The sequence below is a fragment of the Mugil cephalus genome, chromosome 2, assembly GCF_022458985.1.
Source record: "Mugil cephalus isolate CIBA_MC_2020 chromosome 2, CIBA_Mcephalus_1.1, whole genome shotgun sequence".
In the NCBI taxonomy this organism is placed as follows: domain Eukaryota; kingdom Metazoa; phylum Chordata; class Actinopteri; order Mugiliformes; family Mugilidae; genus Mugil; species Mugil cephalus.
The window spans coordinates 16,946,110-16,970,783 of NC_061771.1; the positions used below are offsets into that span (position 1 = coordinate 16,946,110).

General features: G+C 41.7%; 1 protein-coding gene across 2 annotated transcripts; it reads right to left on the minus strand.

Moving 5' to 3' along the window:
* Positions 1-261: 261 nt before the first annotated feature.
* si:dkey-27h10.2 (proline-rich receptor-like protein kinase PERK1) lies at positions 262-18,347 on the minus strand. Of its 2 annotated transcripts, none has more exons than XM_047579515.1 (10): positions 18,193-18,347; positions 17,292-17,507; positions 17,018-17,134; positions 16,409-16,450; positions 16,228-16,307; positions 15,894-15,990; positions 15,714-15,785; positions 11,103-11,336; positions 10,771-10,861; positions 262-844 (listed from the first exon to the last, which is right to left on the minus strand). In XM_047579515.1, the coding sequence occupies exons 1-9, from the start codon at positions 18,218-18,220 to the stop codon at positions 10,815-10,817; spliced, it is 933 nt and encodes a 310-aa protein (XP_047435471.1). In that variant the 5' UTR covers positions 18,221-18,347; the 3' UTR covers positions 262-844; positions 10,771-10,814. The 2 variants fall into 2 exon arrangements, with proteins under 2 accessions (XP_047435471.1, XP_047435473.1); XM_047579517.1 differs by lacking the exon at positions 262-844 and adding an exon at positions 858-1,466.
* Between the last annotated feature and the right edge of the window lie 6,327 nt (positions 18,348-24,674).

Consider the following 24,674-nt stretch of genomic DNA (forward strand, 5'->3'; position numbering starts at 1 on the left):
CTTTATTGTTTGTTAAACTGCAAACTGATTTTTACTTAGTGCCAATATGTGCAAGTAGCAACAATAAAGGCCTCACTGCACATATACTAAGGTATCACGTGGACAAAATCGAGAAAAAACAACAACTGACACAAGAATGCGTGGAGCATGTGAGGCAGATTCTCGTCTTTTGACGCTCTCAAGTATATGTGTTCACACCTAGAGCTCAAGGTCACGTCTAAATCTAAAGAAACACCATTAGTGTATGTATAAAACAAACCATATTGGACAATATTTTTTTTTATTATAGTTCAAATGACATCCACATCATAGCAAGTGGCAGAAACAATAATACCGTGAACGGGAAGAACGTTAAAAAGCAAAATGTGCATCTACAAAAAATAAAGTTGCATCCTTAATTGACACAAGAATAATAATTTAAACCTAACAATACTACGTTCTATTAAAACATTGCATTATTTTAGAAGTGCATACCAAAATACTGTCATGTGAAAATGAATAATGAATGACATTTATAACATTTGGTAACGTTGGGTAAAGGCCTCTTTTAGGTTGCAGACTGCTTGCCCACATTTAAGAATATCTCTGTGCTTTGTAATCTCCCATCAAACCATGCTTTTCTTCTAATAAATACACTTTAATAAACCGTGATGCAAAAGAATTAACCAAATTCTGCATAATTTCAATACACACAAATTCATCATTAAAAAAAATACAATGAAAGTTGAGCTCAGCTGAAGTTTTACTTTGAAAAGCTGCTGTGTTGCAAAGAATTATTTTCTGTTGAGGAGGCGGCAGTGAAGTAGATTTCCCATAATCCTTATCAATACAGTCACTTGAGTTTCTATTGGGGAAAAAGACAAAGAACAATGAGAACAACAGTCACGTGTTTTGCAATCACCTGCTTTTTCTGCTTTGGCCAAATTTACGTGGCCTTTGCCATGACCTTTGACCTCTCTGGAGAAACATCTGTTTGAAAGAAAGGATAACTGACATAATGCTGCTCTGCATCTATTGATGTGATTTACACTGCACTAAGTGTCTGCAGAAACCTGTGCAGTCCCTGGGGGTGACAGGACGAGGACGACTGGATGAATCCAAATATCTAAGTAAATACACAATTCTCCATTTCTGCTCTTTTCAGTGTTCACGTGCAGTGGGACGTTATCTTTCAAAGACGTGTTCTGTTCTCAAACTTTCCAGTTTTAAGTTTGACCCGAGTTCATCTTAATTGCATCCAATGTAAAGGAGGATTGGCTTAAGACCAGAAAAGTGACGGCTGGGGCTCAGGTTGCAGGTAAGACTTCCAAGTCGATCTTAGTTTATAAAGCTGTTCTGAGCTGAGCCACGGGGAAAGATAGGGATCTGGGGGAGACCAGTAAGTCACCGCAGTGAAACCTGGCTGCTGAAAGACTCGGCATTCCAGGGAGGATTTAAGAGTTTGGCAGAAAACGCTGAACTGAATCCTGTGAAGGGATGAGACGAAGAGAAAATCAACAAATGCCATTCAGATAAAACAAAGACGTAATGGTGCCTAAAATCTAACAGCATCTTTGCTTATTGTTATGTACAGGGTGCTTACGTCTTGAAATTAACAGCTAACGATGACCTCATATGGCACTAAACGGAGATTGTTTGTATTTTGTGAAGTCTTTAATGGGGTTACTGACCTAAGGAGGCGTGCATAAAACCAGAAGTCGGGACGACTGAGGTAATAAAATGCTTTGGAGCTGATGGATTGATTGCGCCAAGGTTACATTCGCTGAACTAAAATGTAAAGATATGATGTTTGCTGCAAAATTAGGAATGGTTTAACTGCAATCTACTCATAAAATGTTGTAGCTCCAACTTCATATTAAACTGATTAACCTTTAATAACCCAATAATGACAGCATGGCACATGCAGGATCAATATTAAAGAGATACTTAAGTACATTTTGGCAGTGTTTCTGGAGTTTTGATACATAGTTTTCTAGGAGGAGGCATTTTAGACTGATATTAAGATGAATAACTACAGTGCTCTTATAGAATATATACACTAAAATGTATCTGCAGCTTTTAGGCAGGTAACATGTGTTCAACCATACTTTTATTTATTTATTAAAATCTGAACATTACCATGATAACAAGCTCAAAGAGCTTTTTCTTCTTCAGACTTTCACCCGACACTCATCCGCATTGGCCCATGTAATATGTGGATTCTACTCATCAGGTCGAGCGCACACATTTCAAAGAAGCTCCTTCGACTTCCACGTTATATTAAATGTTTGAACATCAACTCCAAACATTAACTTGTCTCACGTGAATGGAAACTGAAAGTTGAACGTTTCTAGGACGGGGCCCCTCAGCATCATCCGACGCTCCACCTGAGCTCACTTTAAACTGTGCGTGAACGACGAGAGACGTAGATGTAATAAAGCCGTGGTGTGGCTCTGACAGTTCGCCGCTGCCTGAGGAATGTGGAGTCGATGCCGGAGGCGATACCGGCAGGTGGATGAATGTCCGTCTGTCAGCGGGCCTCCTGATCACAGCAGCCCTGCCAACTGCACACGGCCAGACGAGGAATGTTTAAACCAGCCCAGAGAGGACAGCGGGAGAGGAAGCTGTCCTCTCTGACTGAAGACCACGTGGGCTTGGGATTCTGGGGGAGTCGCAGCTACATTTTGGGCACATACAGCGGTGCTTAAAAGTATTTGCCACCCTCAAAATTTGCAAGAAACTATTTAAAACATTGGATCTGAAAGAGAACCCAATCAAACAAATGAAACAAAAACATTGTACTTTTGGTTTTTGTTTATAAGGGGAAATGGGCCGATATAACAGAAGACTAGTGAGGAACTGTTTTGTTGACGTACGAAAGCAAAGTAGAATTATTTGGTTTAAATGAGAGGCTCATGTCTGGAGACTAAACAACGGTGCATTCCAGCAACACAACCTCATCCCGCCCGTGAAACACACAGGGGTGGTGATGTCCTTGTTTGGGCCTGTTTTGCTGCATCCTGGAAAGGATGGCTTGCCATGATTGATGGACCAATGAATTCTGATTTACACCAGTGAATTCTAAAGGAAAATGTCAAGACATCTTTCCATGAGCTGAAACTCAAGAGGAACTGACTCATGCAGCAAAGAGACCAAGCACACAAGCCTGTCTACGAAAAAAAAAAAAAAAATCCTCATCTTTATCCAGTAGATATGTTATCAGAATCAGAATTACTTTGTTATAGCAGCTCCTACTCAAAGTGCACCAGTGTTCAGACGAAAGAGCAACGTAGGCAATAAGAATATACATATCAATGTAAAAAATATAGAAAAAAAATACATGAAAAGACCAAAAGCAAAGATGTGTCCAATTAAAAGAATAATTTTCATGAATAAATAAACATTTAGGCCATTTATTTTAACATGAAGACCAAGGCATTGTATTAGTGGTCATTAGACTTATATACAGTAATGTCTAGCATGGCTGTGGGCCTTTAAGTTCACTTCCTGATTGGGTGCATTCAATTCAACTGTGTTTATCCTTCCTCCTAACTCCCACACTGGACCTACACATTAATATTCCATTAACACACCAAACGTCCCAACTGATCCTTCTGCTTCACAAGTGAGTGCAGTTTTTCCTTTAATTTATTTATTTTATTTCGCAGACAAGGAGAACTCAACAGAAACACTAAAGGCTGCCGTCTACTTAAATATCTAGAAACATTCTGTCTTATTCTTAAACCAGATGTGGTCAGACAGTTGGATAACTTTGGTGTCCTCATCATCACCCAGCACCCCTCATCTGGACCCAAGTCCAGTTCTTGAACATAGACCTGGACAGGGCTCAGTCATAATTCAACAACAGTACAGAGAGAGTGGCAGGTGTGGACAAGCTCTTATTCTTATTGGGTTTAGGTTCAGGTCAAACGCCCAACAGTTCCAAATATTTACTTCATTTCTAACCCCCATAAAGCTGCTATCGCCTCACCTCACTTTTATGGAAGGTGCTAAAAAACGAAACAAAGCACTGGTAACCAGGCAAAGTAGAGGCAACACAATCACAGATCACAAAATGTCAAAGGCACGGCTATGCACGGCTAACCCACTGTGTCTCCAAATAGACTGACTGGAGTAACTCTATTTCTGAGTTCCCTCCAAATAGTTTTCACCATGTCAGCTCCACCCTCCATCCCTTTGTTGAGCAACTGGCTGTGTGGTGTAAAGAAGTGAAACACGTACGCTAAATCAGGTCCAGTAAATGTTTGTGGGTCAGGAAGAAGGAAGAATCTAGAAAATGTGACACGCTAGTTGTAAAATGTCTCTAGTGTAAATGAAGGTTGAGGCCTGTTGTACTTTGACATCTCTTAAAATAAAAAGGTGCCGGTGAAAATGAGGCATTAAGAGGCAGGTCTCTGGTGTGAGGTGCGTTTCCTGCCACAGGATGCAGAATAATAATAGCTGATCACAAACCACTACTACTACTACTTCAGCAGTTTTAGTCTCCCCGTATGTTTCCCCAGATAGTCTTTTCACTTTTTTCGGCTCTGTCAGGCGCTGAGGTCCTTGTTACAATATATCCTGGGTTAGACGACACATCACAGCCGCCGCTGCACATTGAGTTCTGCAGAGACTTGCTCAGTGACTGGCCAAGAATGTGAGACAGTTGACTCTGACATTGAGGCCACATTATTCTCCTCAAGTCACTGCGCTCCCTTTAATTAGGACTGTTGGACCTATGACCTTAGGAGAGGACTTCACCCCAGAACCTCTGTGGTTCATGTAGCCGAAGCAGGAAGAGGACAAACCCTGTGGTTTTTGGTAAAAAGGTGAGACACAGGAGGATATCCTGTGATAATATGCAGCAAACATGCAGAGACAACGAAGATCACGCTGTAAAGTTCTGTGCTGGTCCTGGGTTAAAACGATGAGTTTGACCTCGTTTCTCATTGTCTGAACAAAAGCAAACCATGACCTCATGAAGAGCTCACTTTCAAAAGCAAACTCACTTACATAGGTTAGAAACTAATCAGCTTGACCCCTATTTACATTTTGTATAGTGCACTAATATTTTCACAAGGCATTAAAGGAAAGAGTCAAAGGCCAAGCAGACAACGACAGATTTATCCTCTTTAGACTCGGTCCACGTACAGTCACTTGTATGTCTGGTATGTCAGTTAAACACTGCTACTTATTTACTGGAGCTGTAACAAGCTAACTTAAACACTGCTTAACTCAAAGTGTGAACTGCACTGCTATAGACCCCTTCATGGCCTACGTCACTGTGATGTCATGATGTTAGCTGGAGGAAAAGTAGAGGGAAGCTTGAGGCAAACACTGACTCTATTTTTTTGGTGCCAAAACCGAAAAATCAAAAACATTAACTTAAGTTTTATCACATACCAGTCTCTGCCAGTCATAGACACATTTGGTTTGACTTTGGCGATTTAAATAAAGAACTGGAGTGGAACAACAGAGAAACCACCTTCATATCAGATTAATATGTAATGCATCATCGGTTTCAGCTTGGATAATGTCATGGGTTAGAATAAACCGTGACTGAAATAACATTAAGGTAATGATTATTTGCGGCATTGTTGTTACATGTTAATGTTAATTCTAAATGCTAGGTAACACAACATTAGTTGCGTGTTTCACTGGTGTCCAGGCAGAAGTTGAATTCACTATGTTTCCCCCCACAGTGGTTCCACTCACATCTTGTAATATCTTTGTTGGAGAGGCTTCACTTGCTCTTCTTTGGTCAAATCGTCCGTCCAGTGAGTGAGAGTGTAGAGGTAGGTGAATATAGTCCCATCAGACAGTGGAAACTTTTTAAAATAACGCTCACAGTCTCAGGGAGAGAGTGTATTAGTATATTCTCTAAAATATGCATTTTCAATTGTTACCAAAACATTGAAATATGCTAACCGGCGGCATTTCCATGCTATAGTGATTTTTTGCCTCCAGTTAAGCCCTGCCCCTCAAAAAATGTTACACTATTTACAGGACGTGGAGGGATCTTGTCTTGTCTTTCCATTAAAGCAAAACCATGGTTTAAATTCTTAAATAATAGCAAACCACGGTGAAGCTCCACATCCACAGAGAACCAGGACAGCCTGTTGTGTACTACAACAATGCTGGTCTGATATGAACATTATTTTACAGCTAACCTGTAGTCTTTGTATGGGACTAGCTGCCGCCTGATGAGGTCTGAATAAGGAGCACGAAGGAATAAATGACATTCTTACAACTTAAACAGTCACAATTGTCCTGATAACTGTTATGCCTTCTCCCATTTTGTTACTATATTGTCTATGTGCTGCGCGATAGTGGTGCAGTGTGATCCTCTGGAATTTGATCTGACTCACCCTGAACCAATAGATGTAGGCTGTCTGCTAACGTTGTTCACTTTCATTCATCCTTAGTGTGATTTAGATATATCTGAAATCCTGTTATTGTTAAAAGCCGTTGCATGTGATTACCATGGTTGTTATGTAATTTATTTGACACGTAAGGTAAACCCTTATGAAAAGACGAAGGCAGCTGCCTCGTGATAGAGTATTGTGTATCCAAAACACAAGACGGCTCAAAGTCTTTTACTTAGAGCTATGTGAAACTAGTAATTATCCAATTATTATGCATTCTTCTAAGAATTATTTCATCTAAACTGAAGGTGATAGTGAGGCTTCGAAAATAGACTGTTGCCATTTTTGCAAAAAGCTTAGCTTAACAAAACAGCGTTCACTGTCCCATGACCAGTCAGTCTCTCCTAATTCTCAGTGACACTGATTTATTGTTGAGCTGTTGGAGTCTTGTGCTGCCATTATGTTTCTCAGGTGCTATCAACGCCTACATGATGTAACATTAAGTGCTATCACATAGCTCCTCTTCACTTTAGGCTGTCAGTTAATGTCTTGAACTCTTATGCAATGAATTCATTCAGTAGAATAACCTCGCTGCTGTTGTCAGTGATGCTGAATGCACTGATTCTAGCTTTGTTCGTCTTTGAAAAACTTTTAGCTTTTTTTTAAGTGCTAATATTTTTCTATTGAGCTATTTATCACAAGGTGTGCACCTTTTTACTCATTCGGATTTGGGAAAAAAAAAGGTCAGTTTTTGTAAAGCACCTTGAGACAATTGGTATTGTTATTGACGTTACATAAATACAAGACGTTTTCACATTTATCTGATTAAGAAAAATATTGTGTCATTGGCCTTTCTACAGTCAAAGTGCAGCAGTTTATAAAATCACAAACCATTAGCTTTATTAGCATTACTTTCACATTAGAAAGTGACCACACGCCACTATCAGCTAAAACTGCACATACGGTATGTTACAATTAAAGCAGAATTACTGACTTTGCTGAATTACTGACTTTGCAATGATTTAGTCTTCAATTTTTACACCAAAACCCGAAGTTCGTGGTAGGAAGTGTAAGGAGGAAGTGGCAGAACCAGCCTCCACCAGCTGTTCTCTCCCTTTGTCATGTGAGGGGAGTGTCCGTCTGTGTTTTCCGACAGTCCCTCCCTTCTGTAAATTTGCCCAGGTGTAATGGCCGACCAGCCTCTACCACATCAAACCTGAAGAGCAGGAAGTTTATTTCCTTCACTGTTATTACTGCGAGCAAGATCCTGTGTTCACTGCACGCACCGTTGTTATGATGTCCGCCACAAATCTGAGAAACCAAATTGTGATTTTTATTATTAGAATTTGAGAAGTGAGACGACGGCGCGACTCGGTTCCATTTATGAATCTGCAGTAAAGGCTCACAAGAGATAAAGCCCAACTCCTAATAACCTGTCTCTGAACCAGCAGCCCCTCAAGTTAATAAGAGCGTCTGCAAATAAAGCTTCTCCGAGCTAACTACCAGTCTCGCTCGTCTCACACAGTAAAATCTCTCTCAGTCTTCCACGGGTGGCTTCGTCCTCGCTGTGAAATATTCATCAGAGGAGGCACAGGCTGTTTCCTACGACATAAGCCATCAAACATGAAAGCTGTGCCCTGACTGGAAAATAACACAGTGAAATCCCGGGTCTAATTATGCTAGTTTGGTTTACGACCTGTCAGCTCACATCCATTATGTTCCGCTGTAGCCTTTCAACTTCAGCGTGCTCATCACTTCCCAAACCAGGTGGGAATGAGTTAAGTGTTCACTTTTTCTTTCCTCTGCTTGTTTTCCAGATTGTGTTATTAATTTGTTTCACAAAGCATGTTCCATGTGTTTACAGTTTCAGTCTCCTGAGGTCCTGGAGTTGTCTGTTTACATGAAGCTTCTTTTACATTTACGTAAAGTTTGGGTTTTCAGCGTTTTCGTAGACAAGTCCACTCACTCCACCAACACTAATTGTGTGTCTCCAGAGTGAAGAGTCAGACAGGGGATCAAAGATAAATGTGTTGGCGTTCTGCTTGGATAGGCAAAGAGTGAGCATATATGTATCTTCACTTACAGCTGTCAACTTACGGATTTCTGTGCAGTGTCACAAAGATACGTACACAATACTTGAGTCACGATATGACACACTGTTGCGATATTATGACATTGCGATATATTTGACATTTGAGAATTTTTAAATGCAGTTTAAAATACACATGGTATATATCTACATCAGATGACAGTGATAATTCATTGGACAAATTGAGTCAAAAAACAATATTAATACAAATGATCCATTTCCTCACTTGCACAGAAAAAGTGGTGGTGGAGGTGGGGAAGTTGTTCAAGATAGGCCTTTTTCTTTTATAATCAATATTAAGATTTCAAAATCGATATTGTATTGTAATATTATATTGCCATATCGATATTTTTTCGCACCCCTACAACTAGTAGGGCTGTTTTTTTGTTTTGTTTTTTGGGTTTTTTGTTTTTTTGTTTACCAGCAGAGGTGTCTTTAACTAATTCTACATTCATTTTGCTTTTCCCACTTCAACTTCAATCATCTGCTGAAATTCAGCTTATGTGCACGATTACATTACATAAAGTTGAACAAACAGGCAACACAAGTGTTCACCATTACATTTTCACATTTAAGGTCCCAATTCTACTTGTTCAAACTCGAACTGCATTTGTAAATTTGTTCATAATGTTAATTATGTACATATATTTAGATTACACTGTTTTCTATCATTTTATCTTTCTTTTCACTTGTGGTTTTTAAGAGTGTTTCTTTTATGTGTAACTAAGCTACTGAGACCAAGCAATTTCCGTCATGGATCATTAAAGCCCATCTAAGTCTAAAGCTCAGAAACGCCCTAAAGCACAGATGACAAGACATTTTTCTGTACTGAATTGCACCAGACTCTAAAAGGGTGGACTAGATAGGATAAGATTATGGGTGGATAGGGGTCACCATGGCAGTGAATATCTATGCAGTGCCTGTATCAAAACTGCGAACCTGTGTCAGAAAACTTAATCTCCTGCACATGGCCGCAGAGTCCATGCTTACTATATGTGCATGAAAGGATTTCTTCAGAGATGTGCCACCAGGACATATCTAATATCCATTTATGGTTAAGAATGCAGCATAACTGTGCTAATTTCTCAGCTAGCTTACTGGTTTCCATTGTGACTGGTGCTGATCACTTCCCCTCTGTCCCCTCTATGTCTTGTTCAGTATGTTTACAGTTGTTGCCATTCTTTGTTTTCAAAGATTTACTCAATTGAAGTTTTTCTCTAAGCTCTGATCTCAGGCATTGTGACATATTTTGCTGACATTTTTGAGGCCATGTCCAAGGCCTCAAAAGGACTTTGCGTTTTATACACTGAGTCATCGACTGTTCAAGGCAGCAATAGTTGTTTCACAACAATGTTGTCGTTATTTACGGCTGATGTTATCACTTGTGTACCACTTTGCGTGCGCAATTTCCCATGTCATAACCACAGGGTACATACAGGGCTCAAAAAAGAGATGTGACAGTCAGTAAAGTGTGGTTGACATTAATAAAACATTTCAAATCAATGAATTTCATTTGCAATCCGTGGTTTTCCTACCATGTCAAAAGAACTGAAAATAGTTATTACACATTTCTGACTTGACTACAAGATAAAATTAATTGCTTTTGTGTGACTGCCGTCCCCAAAATTCTTAGGATATCTTTGGACCGGTGTTTTTGTGAGGACGGAGGTGACCCGTGACTGCTACCGCTGAGCTCCTGGGCGCAGAGCTTCTCAGATGTGAGCTTATCATCAGCTGTTAAGAGCAGCGCGAATTCCTCGAGCCTCAGGCTGCAGCCGTGAGTGTTTCCGAGCTGATCGGAAGATAGAGGCAGCGGCACAGGTGCAGATGTGAGCCTTACATCCTGAAGCACGTGATGATTAGACTAAGGGGGTCCATGTTACTACTCGTGTAAAGAAGAATCTCCTCCGTCAGTGGAAGACGGGGAACCCAGAAGAATAAAGGGGGGAAAAAAAACTCAAGCGTGACTTCAATTTTTGAACTTGCATATAAACTTGCATTTTCTGCTTTTTGTTTTCGGCACTCATCCGTAACTTTATGTTCCTCCGTGTGTGATGAATACAACAAGTTGAAGTTGACTACTTTAATACTTTGTCACAACTATAACTACAACTATAGTTACTACAGTTGCAATGAGGGTCTGCTTTCGGATGCAGCTTCCAGTGTGTATTTATAAACCACTGGATGCGTGGATGAAGGTGATTCATAATTTTGGAACAAGTGCTTCTCATACGTTCGGATTTAATGGTTATGACGTCTCTATTTTTATTTTTTGAAGCTGTAACACAGCTAATGAGAGCTGGGTTGGCTGAGCGGTGCAGCAGCTGCCTGTCTTACCGAGTTTCTGGGGAACAGCGCGGCTACGAGGTGACGACAGTGTCTCACACCGGAGAGTCGAGAGGAACCTCCCAGAAGACGATGCTCGCATCTGAACGGGCGTGTAGATGAACATGGTCGTGTTGTTAGAGTAGGAGAATCAAAATCAGAAAATAAAAAGTTAGAGTCACGGTCAAGCCAGGATCGAGATGTTTGTCACCTCTTGATCCTGACTGGACGAAGACAGACACTGTAATCAGTTCATCTGCGAGTGCTGTAAACTGTCGACATGTCAGATAGCGCGAGGATTTGCAGTGACTATTTGGAGGGGCCCAAATTATTCAAATACCAACCTCTCATCCAGCTGAAGTCGACATTGTTGCTGTTGTTCTCGTTTGTCTCCTTCAGCGACTCCACTGAGGTCTTGTTGGAGGCGGCGCCTTCGTCGCTTTTCTCCTCTACGCTGGGCTCCGCGGGAGGAGATGGGCTCTGCTCAACGACGTCCTCTTTGGGCTTGTCCTCGGAGCCGTCTGGCGGCGGCGGCGGAGCTGCAGTCTCGGCGCTGGCCTCAGATTTATCGGCCTCAGCTGTGGAGGACCACCAAAGCAAACCGCATGAGCCTTTTCAGTGGTTTCAAAGAACAGTTTTGTATAGTTTCTCCTTTTTTTTCTGTCTCTCAGCAGAATAAATGTAAATTAAAACAATGTGCGTCTAATAAAAACAACACACAGACTGAGTCGTTTGGGGGGCGTACTAGAAAGTTTCAACCCTTATGTCGACATGTCATCACCATTTTAAACTGTAGGGCAGCTTCACTGTATTCTGTGTTTAGGTGAAGCATAATGACAGCACGCAGCCTGAAGTGGTTTGCCCCCAGGCGGGATTTCTCTTGGGCTAGCAGGGCATCTGACAGGGCCACCATGTTGGTAATGAGGCGGCTGATTACTGACCAGTTCCTAATGAGCCAGAGCCATGCAGCTGTTGGAGACTGTGGGAAAGTATGGTGGCCCCATCATTATCTGACCCAGCTCCAGGTGGAGGGAAAGGAGAGATGAAGGGGAGAGGAAGATGACATTATTCCGCCATGACTAAGATGGCTCCTCAGGCGTTGTTCTTCACTGAAAGACTCTAGACCCTACTGTCAGCCTGGTATTCTCATTATTTACACTCACACTGGAAATACTACTGTAGTGTTGTGTGCCATTAAAAACTCATATCTTAGGTTTCTGGGAAATATTCTTGTAAGGGAAAAGACTGTGGTGGACTGTGAAGTTGTCAGCTAGAGCCATAAAGTCTACAACAAAGGGGGGACGCCAGCCTAACCCTACCCTACCAGCACCTCTAAGCTCAGCAATGAACAGTTGAGGAACAGCAGCTGGGTTCCTCCAAGAGTCTTGTTGCCATTAGGAAGTTGGGAAGGAGCAGAGCCGCTGCAAGTCGCGTGCAAAAATACCTCGAGAACTTCAAGACGGAGGACACGTGTTGTCCCTGAGACACCATCATCCAATCAATGATATTACTGCTGCTTTCCGATGGGTCGTTGATACTATGTTCCACATGAATTCCCAAACCTGGTAAATCTCTGATGTATTCTGAGTTGTGACATGTTTGATGACGTTTTCAGAAATGGCCGAGGTGGATGGTAAGCTGCAATCAGGCGTAACACTATGACCACCTTTCTAATATTGTGTAGGTCTGCCTTGTGCCTCCAAAACTATTGTGACACATCAGAGAATGGACATGGGCCTTCAGAGGGTTTCTGACAACAGGGTGTGAGTCTTTGGGTCCTGTGGGTTGAGGGGAGGGACCTCAGTGAATCAGGCTTGTTCCAGTTCATCCCACAGATGCTTGATCGGCGTGGGGGTGCTTGGTCTGGTCTAGGTGGGTGGTACGTGTCTAAGTAACATCCAGACGAATGCCAGGTCCAAATGATTCCCAGCAGGGAAACATCGCATTTTCACATTCAATCTTCTTCACTTCTTCTGTCAGTGGTTTTAATGTTGTGGCTGAAGTTTGACTTATAGGTTGTTGTGTTTGTTTTGTTTTATATTTATTGACATTTTCTTACATGACAAAACCAAATCACAAATGGACTATACACACACACATCACAAACATCCCCTTCTCAGCCACAAAATATTTGTACATAATTCAATGCCTTCATACAATATGCGGGTATATGAACTTATTCATTCTGGTTAAAGGTTTACGTAACTGACTACTTATTCTTCTTCATTGTCAATTGCCAGATCAATACCATTAACAAACACTTTAAACGGTTCCCATGTCGTTTCAAACTTAACCTGCCTTCCTTTTCGTATATATGTCACTCTCTCCAGAGGAAAAGTTGTGTGACCTTGAGTAATATTAGTATTCGTATTGAAATGCTTTTTGAAATCATTTTTTCTATTTCCTTTTTAACCTCCACCCAAAAAGATTTTATCTTACTGCATTACCACACACAATGGAATAATGTCCCACTTCACCTTGTTTGACTCAGATGGTTAGTTGCATTTCACAGCCCTCAGACTAAACACACACACATCACTATAGTTATACTATACGTACATGAAAGGACTGAAAATAGACTTGAAGTGTTAAATGCAGGCAACAGAGCCACACATAAAGTGTGATTGTACTGTAAATGCTAAAAGAAATAGGCATCTGTTCGCTTCAGACAAGTTAATAATACCCCTCCCATGTAAATATGCCTAACACTGGCTAAACGTTGGTGGTCAGTTATTGAACCCTCTTTATCTTTGGAGAGAGTTTTCCCAGCTCTTTGCTTTGCTTCTAGTGTCAGCGTTGCATTAGGCTAATTTCTCACCTGTTCCGGTGCAGCTCTTGACTTAAAAGCCTTGCACACCACGGCTCCACCCACACGGGGGATTTCACTTATTTTTTCCGATCAGGCCTCTTCTCAGATCTGTTTGAGCCTGTTCAGGCTCTGAGCTGAGGTCAGACAGAACAACTGAAAACACCTGTAAACATGCAGGGCCTTCACTGGCATGTCTAAGGCCACATTTTTCTCTCTACCACGTTCCACGACGCAGTTCATCCAGCATTCACTCGCGCGGCTTTTGATAGCTTCGGTACATTTAAGGGCGACTTCATTGATATCTAAGTGCTACGGTGACAGACAGACACAGTGTTCTGTCGATGTGGGCTAACACAGACTTCTTGCTCAACGCTTCAGAAAAGCGGATTTAAGAAGAAGAAGTATTCAAAATCATCCTATTGGAAGAGACAAAAACACACTGGTGAAACATTTTTATCTACGGAAGACAACTTGCAAATGTCACATGACGTACGGCCAGCGGTTTGCACCGTGAGGTTTGGTTTTTCCGTATTCTGTGGTTTTTAGATTATTTTCATCAATACAGGAAATGAGTCACAAACTACAGTGGTGCCTCCGCCTTCTAGTCACACGATGACAGATAAAAAAAAAAAAATTGAATTGATGTCAGAGCAGCAACGACTAAAGTAATGTTGATATATATGTTTGCGTGTGAGATTGTGACTCATCTCTTAGGCCGGTTATTTTCTGCTTTATGGCACCCACATTCATGTCAGGACTGAGCTGTGGGGGGGAATTCAAACTCCCACTTCTTCTTTCCAGTGATAGGAAGAGAACCATTTCAAAGGAATTCGCTTTTCAAAGCAGCCATTAATACTGTCCGTTTTAAACGAGAGTGTGGCTCAAGGCGCAGAGGCACGTCCGAACACGGCGTCACCTTTTACCTTTTCACACGGGGACACCTCTGAGGAAGACAGGAATGAGCAATTTTATCGTTTAAAAAACCTAGTAGAAGGGATATGATTAAGGAAACAAAAATAGTAAAGCAAAGGGTTTGATTATTTGTCATAATCTGAACTGACCCATTGACATTTACTCATACTATATGGTTAAATTACCACATGCTCTGCTAGTGGGTGTCAGCTACATTTATGGCAAACCTAATTTGTCAACTTGGTTTCCATTTCCATCAAGTGGTGCACCTGAGTACTGCAGGCCATGCTTTTGTTTCTGACCGCACTCTAAACTACGGAACTGATGGTTAGATGTGCACACACTTTCCATCACGGACATTTCAACATTTTCAGTGGAAGTTCTGAACAGATCAGACTCATTACTCTTAGTCTAGTCATTCGTTTTTGTTTGTTTGTTTGTTTGTTTGTTTGTTTGTTTGTTTTAACCCACGTGTCAACCTCTGTGCGACGTGTTGTATTTCCTTCCAAATTCGCACTTTTCATGCCGTTCATCCACACACCAGTGGTGTTCATTTTACAGAAATGCTGTTGTGCTTCTCAAACTTGTTTAAAACATAATAACACATTGTCATGTGTTTCTTTTTATTTCTATTAAGCTGTTACAAGGTAGCGAATTAAATGCCTTTTATATCCTCAACATCTCACCGGGACCTAATATACTGAGTAGTGTTTGAAGACAGTTGACAGTTTACTTCCTTTTATTCTGGTTAACTGATCTTAACCAAGAGGAAGGAAAATATTTCATGGCTAGACCACAACTTGCTTTGCCGTGCTTAAACACAGGCTCATTTCAGTTTCTCTGAGCTTGACTGAAACTACCAAATATACACCGATCAGGCATAACATTTCTTCATCTTCCAAATATTGTGTGTGCCTCCAAATCAGTTGTGACTCGCCAGTGAATGGACATGGGCCTTCTGAGGGTGTCCTGTGGTGTCTGGAGACAGGATGTTGTTAGTGGGGGCTTTTGGGTCCTGTTCCAGTTTGAGATCTGGTGAATTTGGAGGTCAGGTCTGCTTTTCATGTTTTTTGAGTTGTTCCTAAATAGTTTTTTTGGTGTCTAAGTAACATCCACATAAATGCCAGGTCCAATGGTTTCCCAGCAGAACTTTGCCTTTAATAGGTTAGTCACTATCATTCACTTCTCCTGTCAGTGGTTTTAATGTTGTGACTGATCAGTGCGTTGTTCTTACCTTTTTGCTCCTCCTGAACTTGTTCTTCTGGCTCTTTTTCTGCAGTTTCTTTACTTTCAAAAGTTTGCATACCTGAAATAAGTACAGGAAACAGGAGTAAAAAGAAAAAAAAACCTGTGTCAAATATTGTTGGATGTTTTGACAGTCCGTTAGTGATTTGACTGGCGGGGTTTGACTGACCGTTTTGAGGCCCATCATCGAGAGGCAAATCAGGGTCCACTGTGCTGAGAGGGATGTTGGCTTCATCTGGTCTGGAAGTAAAATCAACAGAGTAGCGCTGTGGGAAGACATGGAAACACACAAGTGTAACTATTTTATTTTTTTTTTTACAGATCCAAGGCTCCACAAAAGCACTTGTGTACAACCATGTAGCTCCTTTCTTCACCCTGCTTGCCCCTGCTAAGCTAACTGGTAGCTTACTGTCGCATCATATTTACCAAACAACTACTAATAAATGTATATTTTCCCAGTTATTCTTTGTTGAGGTAGGGATTGAAAAGGATATTTGACTTACCCTTCCTCTCTTCCGTGCCACAAAACAAGCAATTGCAAATCCAACAGCTACAATAATGATCACAATTAGGATGACGAGCCCTGAAGAAAGAAATACGAGTTAATACCTATAAACTGGCTGTGCTAATTGTCAAAATCTATGATTATGTCTCATTTTTGACATGCAAGTAAATGGAACTCACCAGTGCTGTTACCTCCCCCCGTCAATGACTTTGCGGCGGTGGCTGTATTAAACGCAAATGTATTTATTTTTACAAGGTAAGAAGTTATGTCCAAACATCGCCAGCTAGGTATTAGGTAAAATCCTGCCAATGAAATGTGTTCACAATGTACTCGAAAGATTGTCAGTCTTCAATCCATCATCAAATACAACATGCTCAGCAGGCTTAAAGCCGTATCGACATGTTTTTGGCCACTTGGGGGCAGCAGATCAACAAGGACGCTATCGCCTAGCAATGCTAACATGCCAACATGTTAATCAACAGTTTCACCAGGACTTCAGTATTATTTAAATATTGTCAGGTAACATACGATGGGTTCAACACACTGTGTGTATGCAGTTAGTTACCTTGTAGAACTGCGAAGAGCTGCAAATTATTATTTTTTTGTGTGTGTACAAAGTCCATTGCTTCATTTAATTGAATATTTTGTAAAGGGAAACCTTTACACAGGTGATGGGTTGGTCAAGAATTGTCTCTCTCATAAACCTTACGGTGTGCAAAGCTATGAATGCTAAATATCCTTGATACTTTTTAGCAGTTGTTTTTAAAGGCCGTTTTTTAAAAGCTTACTTTTGAGTTGGGGGGCTTTGCTGGTGGTAGAAGGAGTAGGTTTTGCGGCAGAAGGAGTAGAAGTGGAGCGTGTGGCCGTGGACAGCGGAGCCTGAGAGACTCCCTGAGAGACTTCACCTGAATCAGAAAAGCATGTTATTCCACGACACCAGGAAACAGTCACTAAAAGTCAATATGGATGGGTGAGTGTCACAGTTCCTGACTGACGGGGTTTTTGGGGACTCCAACACATATGATTAAATGTTTCAGCCTATAAAGCATTATGATATCTCACCTTTACTCTGTGTTGTTGAGGTGCTGTTGGTGATGGTGGAGTTCATGGTAGCAGCCGTAGTTAAGCCAGCTGTGGGGCCCATATCGGTGGTGGGGATGGTGAAGGGCTCATTGAACGTCGAAGTGGAATTGTCGCTGTCAGAGGTGTTGTCTGGAACATTATTAAATAGGTCTGGCGTTGTCTGGTTCATGGCTGTGACAGGTGCCACAGCCATACCTGAGGGAAATGAGAAAACTTTATGGTACATAAACATTAAAATAATACCAAAGGCTAAACATAGAACCATTCATAGCTCACAACAATTTACATTTAAAACATTTCTGTGTACTTATGATTATCAGATTCAACATTTAAAACATTTTCACATGCAGGAAGCGTGGTAACAGCTCCCGGTAACCAAGAAATTAAATATGTTCCTAAAAATGAGAGATAACCGATGAAAATATTACAATAGAGGAGTGCGAACTTAAAGAAATATTGCTTCGCCGGAGAGAGGTAAAGTGAGCACAGTCGGCAGACATAAATGAAATGTAATAAAAGTTTGACTATAAATATAACACAATTAATGAACAGATTCAAACATGCATTACATCATCTGAAAATATTTCCACACTGCGAGCCTTAAAGGGAACTAAAACAGTGGCCCCGTTTCCCTGATGACTACGGTTTGTAGTCTCCCCTAAGACATCAAAAATACGTTCTGATATTGAATTCATTATTATTATTATTATTATTATTATTATTATTATTATTATATTCTTAACATTTATAACTAATTACCCGAAACCAGATGGAATATTTCTTTTGTTCAGACAACAAAACTAGTAAAATTAATATAATGTCTATACACACAGGTGCATTTCTTAAAATACACTATAAACGTGTATGGTAATGGTCTTACCCATGATGAAGATGAAAATTGGCAGCATTGTAAGTCTGCTTTGATGTCAGCAGCGGGTGGGCACGGCTACGTGTCTAGATATCAGGGTTATATGTGGTGATGCTTTCGTGTGTTGATTTCCTGTCTCTGTTCTTCTTCCGTGCGTCTGAACGAACCAGAGAAGAGAAGCAGCAGTGTTGCTCAAACGGTGTGAGGGAAAAAGGAACTGCTTGCTTCAGACACTCCTCTCACTGCATAATAATGTGCAGAAGGGTGTCATTTGTGCTTTTTATAAAACTCTGCTGCATTGATTCACCATCAAAGTAAATCCGACTTATTTGTGTCTTGACTTGTGTGGGCAGATGTTTGATCCACTCTAATTCCACCTCTAATTGTTTTTTGCTCATCCCATCTATGTTTTCTGTGCATTTTCCTGTAAGCGATCTTGTGAAACTGCAACTGTTGCAAAACAGTGTAAATTCCTTGACACTTTCTTCACTGCTGCCAGTTCTGTGCTTTGCTCACTAGATGTCGCTGTGACTAAAGGGAACTACACCGAGCAGCAACAGTTGCTCCTTGCTAAAGCAACTTCAAATGCTGCACGAGAAAAAACACGTTTGAATGATATATTTAGGTTGTTCTGCAGTTTGTTGAAGGGGACAAATATCAATAGTGACACTGCTGAGGGAATAGGGCACGGCCGCGATGAGAGAGCGATGCTTTGAACACAACCAGAGAGGCACTGACAAAAAGACTTGTTAAACGATTTCTGTAATTTATCAAGCAAAATGTTAAACTGCCTCTCTTAGTCATCGGTGAATATCTTCAGGGCTGCTGGTTGAGTAAAGCTAGACAACTTCATCTTGGACCCTGGTCAGGCGTGACTGTATTTGTTGCGATTTCCTGGAATTTTATGGGCTGAGTGATTGACCGAGGACGTAATCAGCCAATAATGAAAGAAATCCTTCGTTGTTTTTTTATGTTTTGTTTTGTTTTGTTTTTTTTGGATGTTTAGAAATGTGTGACTTCCCTTGCGTGGTTGAAGATTGTTGCGAGGGCGTATGTGTGCTCAGCCCTGCGGCTTCATTTATTACTGTTTATTTCCTCATGCCAGTGGTAATCAGCAGCAGGATTAGTGTTAACTGCCACCCAGTCGCTGGCAGGCTCCACGTGGGCCACTGTAGGCCACGATTATTGACTGGGCCCGTTCGGGGAAACCCTGGAACTGGTGAGTCCGCTAAATCCTGAAGACGGCCCTTTCTTTCTTTCTTTCTTTCTTTCTTTCTTTCTTTCTTTCTTTCTTTCTTTCTTTCTCTCTCTCTGGGCCACCTATCGCCACATCACAGAGCCCAGGCAGCATCATCATCATCATCAGGCCCAGTGGATGAGCTAATCACTGAGAGGAGAGGAGAGAGGAGAGAGGAGAGGGTGTGTTTCTCTGTGCATGTGTGTGAGAGTAACACAGAGAGGGGAGAGAGCTGGACCACCCACCCGGAGGATTCAGAGGCACAGGATTCACAGCCCATTCTGTTGACCTGCCACACCGCCCCAGCTCTGGGCAAGGCCCTCCCCAATTGTTCCGCCTGCTAACATGAGGAGGGTGGGAGGGTGGGGGGTTACACAAGGGGGGGTGGGGGGGGGGGGGGGGGGGGGGGGGGGAGTGGATTGAGGGGAGTGCGGGGGGGGTTTGGATGAGCAGTAAACAGTGGGCTGAGCTTCTCTCCTTCAGCGCACAAAGGGGCTGAATTGTGTCGGACTGGAGCACTTTTTAGAGTGGCCCTGCCATAGGGCCTGAATGAAACATCTGTGGAGGCTGAGCCCGGGGGAGAAAATGCTATTTTGCTGTTCAACCACACTGACAACCTGTTTTCTCTTTCTTTACCCCCCTCCCTCCCACACACACACACACACACATTTACGCACAAACACGCTCCTCCACCTCCTCTCGCTGTTATTTCTCCCTTGGCCTTGTTAAACTATTCATACTGTATACTCACATTTGCCAAGCAAGTAACAGAGGAGTAACAGTAAATGAGAGAATGAGAGCGAGAGGTGGATTAGAGGTTTGGTCGGGGATACGGTCAGGAGGAAGGTTTTCCACGTATACATGTCTTCTTAAAAGTTCCTTTACTTTGACCTTTTTTTTTTTTTTTAACCTACTTTAAGCTTTTGTTTGCTATACATTTTTAACTCCTCCAAGGTACTTGGGATCAGTAAGACCTGAGACTTATAAAAACTAAGCAGTGTCTTTGAACAGGAAGTAGTCATTTTTGAAAAAAATAAATATATAAAAAAATGTCCTCACATGTGGAACTGGGATTATTTCATTATTTTAACTATAAAGAAGCCACCAATGTGTGACAAAATATAAAACTGTTTATTTTAACACCTGAGCGTGGCTGAGCAATGATGAAGTCCCAGCGTCCTCAAACGAGTACCTGCCAATCAGCAAAAATGGCTAATTTGTCAAACTTGAGCGTCATATACAACTGCAAATGTGAATGAGTGCGAATGAATAAGTTTTAACCTTTGCTACCACTAGATGGCAGATGAAAGCATCCACTAATGAGGACAGTGGGTTTAAATGAAGCAGAATAAGCTGCAATAAAACCTAAAACTTAATGTCCCCATATGAAGACGCAGGGTCTCAAGAGGTTAAGAAGAAATTACACTTAATGCATCAGTAGTGAGTCGTAATTACTGCACTGTCGTTGACTTTTCTTTTTCATCGAAAGCCTGTTGACTCACTCCTGTTGGAGACTTTTCAACTATGAATAGAGAAACCGATAAATGCTAAAAATAGCAGAATATTTTTAGCCAAAAATCTGATTGCGTCTAACACAATTGATCTTATTTTTCAATCTTTGGCCATCGTTTCTGTTTGATGATACTGCGCCCACCCAAAGTATTTACTGACGTCTTAAAAAGACGTCCACAACTGTACGATAATGTTTGACAAGAAAGACAATAAACCAGGCTGCTAACGAACCACACTCACTGGAAGTAAACGTTCTCTTTGCAGTGTTGAACTTGTAGCAGGCATAGGTGGCCACGTTGAATCAATAAACTGCTAACAGATGCTGATGGACTGTTTGGCTAACTCCATCGTCTGTGTTTCTGGCCACGTTAAGCGATGTTGCCGCATTTCAGGTGCACTTTAATTTCTCTAACGGCGTGAGCTCACGTGGCCACACGGAGCCGATGGCATTTCCACGCATAAATAAAAGGATTATAGCAGCATATTGAGTGTATCATCGGTGTCTGCCTCCACGGAGGCTGCTCCGAGTCCATCCATCAACATTTCCTCCCACCCGGCCCCACCGCGCTCAGCCCACTTTCCCCACAGTCCAGCTCCGCCATATGCAGCTCAAAGAAAGAGACCGCTGAGACATTTCAGTTTAATTGAAGGGGAAACAAAGATCCCTGCTTACTTCCTGGTCACCCATTTTCTTTAATCAATTTCCTCTCTTTGGTCCTATATCATCTGTAATTACATTCCCCTTCCCGCCCCTTGCGGGTTCCTCCTGGAGCGAGGGTCCACACACACACACACACACACACACACACACACACACACACACACACTTATTGCTAACCCCCCTACCGTAAGCAGGCAATACCTTCGGCATCAATACTCATTGCCCCCCTTTGGCTCCTCCGGCTTGAACAATGGAGAAGGCCCACTGGCTCCAGAACCCCACCAAGCAACCCCTGACCCTGCCCACCAACTCCACTAAACCCCGACACAACCCACACACAGAGGTTCATGTGGTGTGGACTCTTATATTAAAGTCTTTAGATATCGTCACACATGCATACGGAGCTCACATGAGCCTGCAGCGAACTGGGGGAGGGAGAGCAGGGAGGGAGGGGAGGTGGTGGTGGTGGTGGTGGTGTTGTCAGGGGGGGTAAGGCCACTTTAAATACCGGCTCAGCTTGTAATCGCTGGAGTTTGAACTTAGAGGACTTCTTATGCTGAGAGGTCAAAAAGCCAGAACACTCCTTCGCTCCTTTTTCTTTCGTCCCCTGCTGCCCTCTGTCACTCACGTCCCTCTGATCCGCCGGCTGCTTACGTACAGTGACACCAGCACTGGTATCCCGAACAAATCCTCCACTGTGTTTTCAGCAACCGCACGTGAGTGGGGCAGATTCGCTGGAGCGCAGGCCTGACTGAGAATCATTTGCCAAATTTTCCGGAAAACTGAGTTCTGTTTGCAAAGCGATCCCAGGGGGAATTAATTAAATCTAAGGCTTTTACAGGCCGAAGGGAATATGAAGACAATGGCTGTAAATATATCCATCTAACCGCTCACCTCAGGACATTTTGTGTACATCTGGTAGAGGCTGGATCAAAATGCCCTCCAAATTATACACCTTTATTGGACTTCGCTTTTCCCAAATATGACCACCCAGAGAACACAGACCATGCCACCCACACACACTATTGCATGGATTTATCACTCAGCTGATGCCGGTGCGCTGGATGAATGAGAGCGGCTTAAGGTATTGGCGTTGTTACCTTGTTAGATGGGGAAGTAAAACATCAGAAACTCCTCCACAAATAGGTATTAAACATGTGATGGGGGGGGGGGGGGGGGGAGGTGTTGCCTGCCGGCAGCAATTGCAAGGTAACTGCCAAGGAAAGCGCTGGCGCAATATTGTAAAAAAAAGTAAAAGAGGCGGAAATGTTTGTGTGTGGCGCAGACAGATTTAAAAATAGGCCTCCGGTCAGTCAGCGGCATTGTACATACAGTAGGTAAACAGTGCCAGCAAGAGGACACAAATAGTTCTACAACTAACTAAACATTTCAGTACCACTTCAGCTACCAATAAAGGCCTTTTAAAAGTCCTGTTAAAGTTAAATAAAGGTTTGTAACTATTAGCATTACTCTTCATTTTATTGCTGCGGAGCATTTTCTATATTTAAAATGAAAACACTGGTTTAGAAAGGTTTTTTAGGCCAGGGACCCCCAATCAAATGGAGAGATTCAGTGGGGCCCTACTACCTACTATATGTGTTCTTATAAATAAATATATTATTTTAATTATTATTATTTTGCATTCAGTACTAAGCTATCTAAATAATACACAGTTCAAATATTTAAATTTCAAACGTGTGCAACAGTAGGGTGGCCGCGCAACTGCCAGAGACATGAACATATCTACACGACGCAGCTAAATTATTTAAACATAGCTAAATGTAGTTAGTTTCTCTTCTGCTAATATTTCATCTTCAGCCTCCATTTATCCCTTTACTGAAATAGGAAACAGGAAATACTTGAAGAAATGTAAATTTGTGCGGGGGAAATTTAAAAAAAAAAAATATATATATATACACAAAAAAAATGTCCAATCAACCAAATAGTTTGCGACCCCCCCTGAAGTAACTCCCCCTGTTGAAGACCTACTGTATGCTCTACAGGATTTATTATGAGGCTTTGTAGTTTCAAATGTTTGGCTCAGGACAGACTGATGCCTTTCAAACACCGTTTCCTGTCAGTGTAAAGAGTTAATGTAATATTTCACATCCTGGAGCATCTTAACTCTCTTGCTCTTGTTACATGTGAAAATTGAGTCATCTTGAAATTATTTGTTTTTCGTGATCAACGGCCTAAAAAAAAAAAAAAAATGATATAACACAAATGTATAACAGAAAAGCTGGAACCACTGAGGATTATCCAAACTGTTGACAGTTATCTGTAGACTGGCAAATTGAACCCACTGAGTGTTCAGGGCCAGCGAACAGATGTGTTTGATTCTCCCATCAAATCAGATTCTACAAATATTTTATTTTAATAAAGAAAAACCTAAGATCTTTTACTGCTCCTCAACCTCTATAAATCAACAGTGCCATTGAAAGTTCAAACACGTTTTCAAGTCAAGACGAAACCAAATGTGAGCAGACGCTGGTAAGTTGTGTGTAATTTTGAGCGTGTTTGTGTTTAGACTGAAAACCAAATTTTACAAAAAGAAAGGCGACAAGAAAATGCCATCCAGTGTAGGTCGGGTTTGAAAGTGTATTAGATACCAGGAAATGAATCAACATCACGGTGGCTATTTTTTACTACAAACTACAAACAATGAATCAGCTCACTGTGAAAAAAATGAATTATCTTAAGACTTATCCTGTGGCGTCTCAGTCCGTTAACAGGATAGATACCAACTGGTATCTGTCTTCACGCACACACTTGACAGACCGTTGATGTCGGCCTTCTTGTGTGGGATTTTTTTTTTTTTTTTTTTTCATTTAAAAAAGAGACAGCAGGAAAGTTGGAGAGAGAAGGACAAGACGGATTTTGGCCCCAGAATTTCTGGATTATTTTCAAGGGTTTAATGTGCAAATGATAATGGTTCCTCCAAACCGTGTGTGTGGTCAGGTAGCGACACGCACGCAAGGGTGTTCATGCACAAACACGCAGCCATCATGCCCACACACATGCTGCTCACACACACACACACACACGCACACTGTGATTGGGAGCCTTTGGTCTTCATCAGGTCAA

Coding starts and splice junctions, on each gene's coding strand:
- si:dkey-27h10.2 (XM_047579515.1), bottom strand. CDS start 18,220: ATGCTGCCAATTTTCATCTTCATCATGG. Junction 17,508..18,192: donor AATTTTCATCTTCATCATGG/GTAAGACCATTA, acceptor CATTTCCCTCAG/GTATGGCTGTGGCACCTGTC. Junction 15,991..16,227: donor TGGCACGGAAGAGAGGAAGG/GTAAGTCAAATA, acceptor GTCTTCCCACAG/CGCTACTCTGTTGATTTTAC.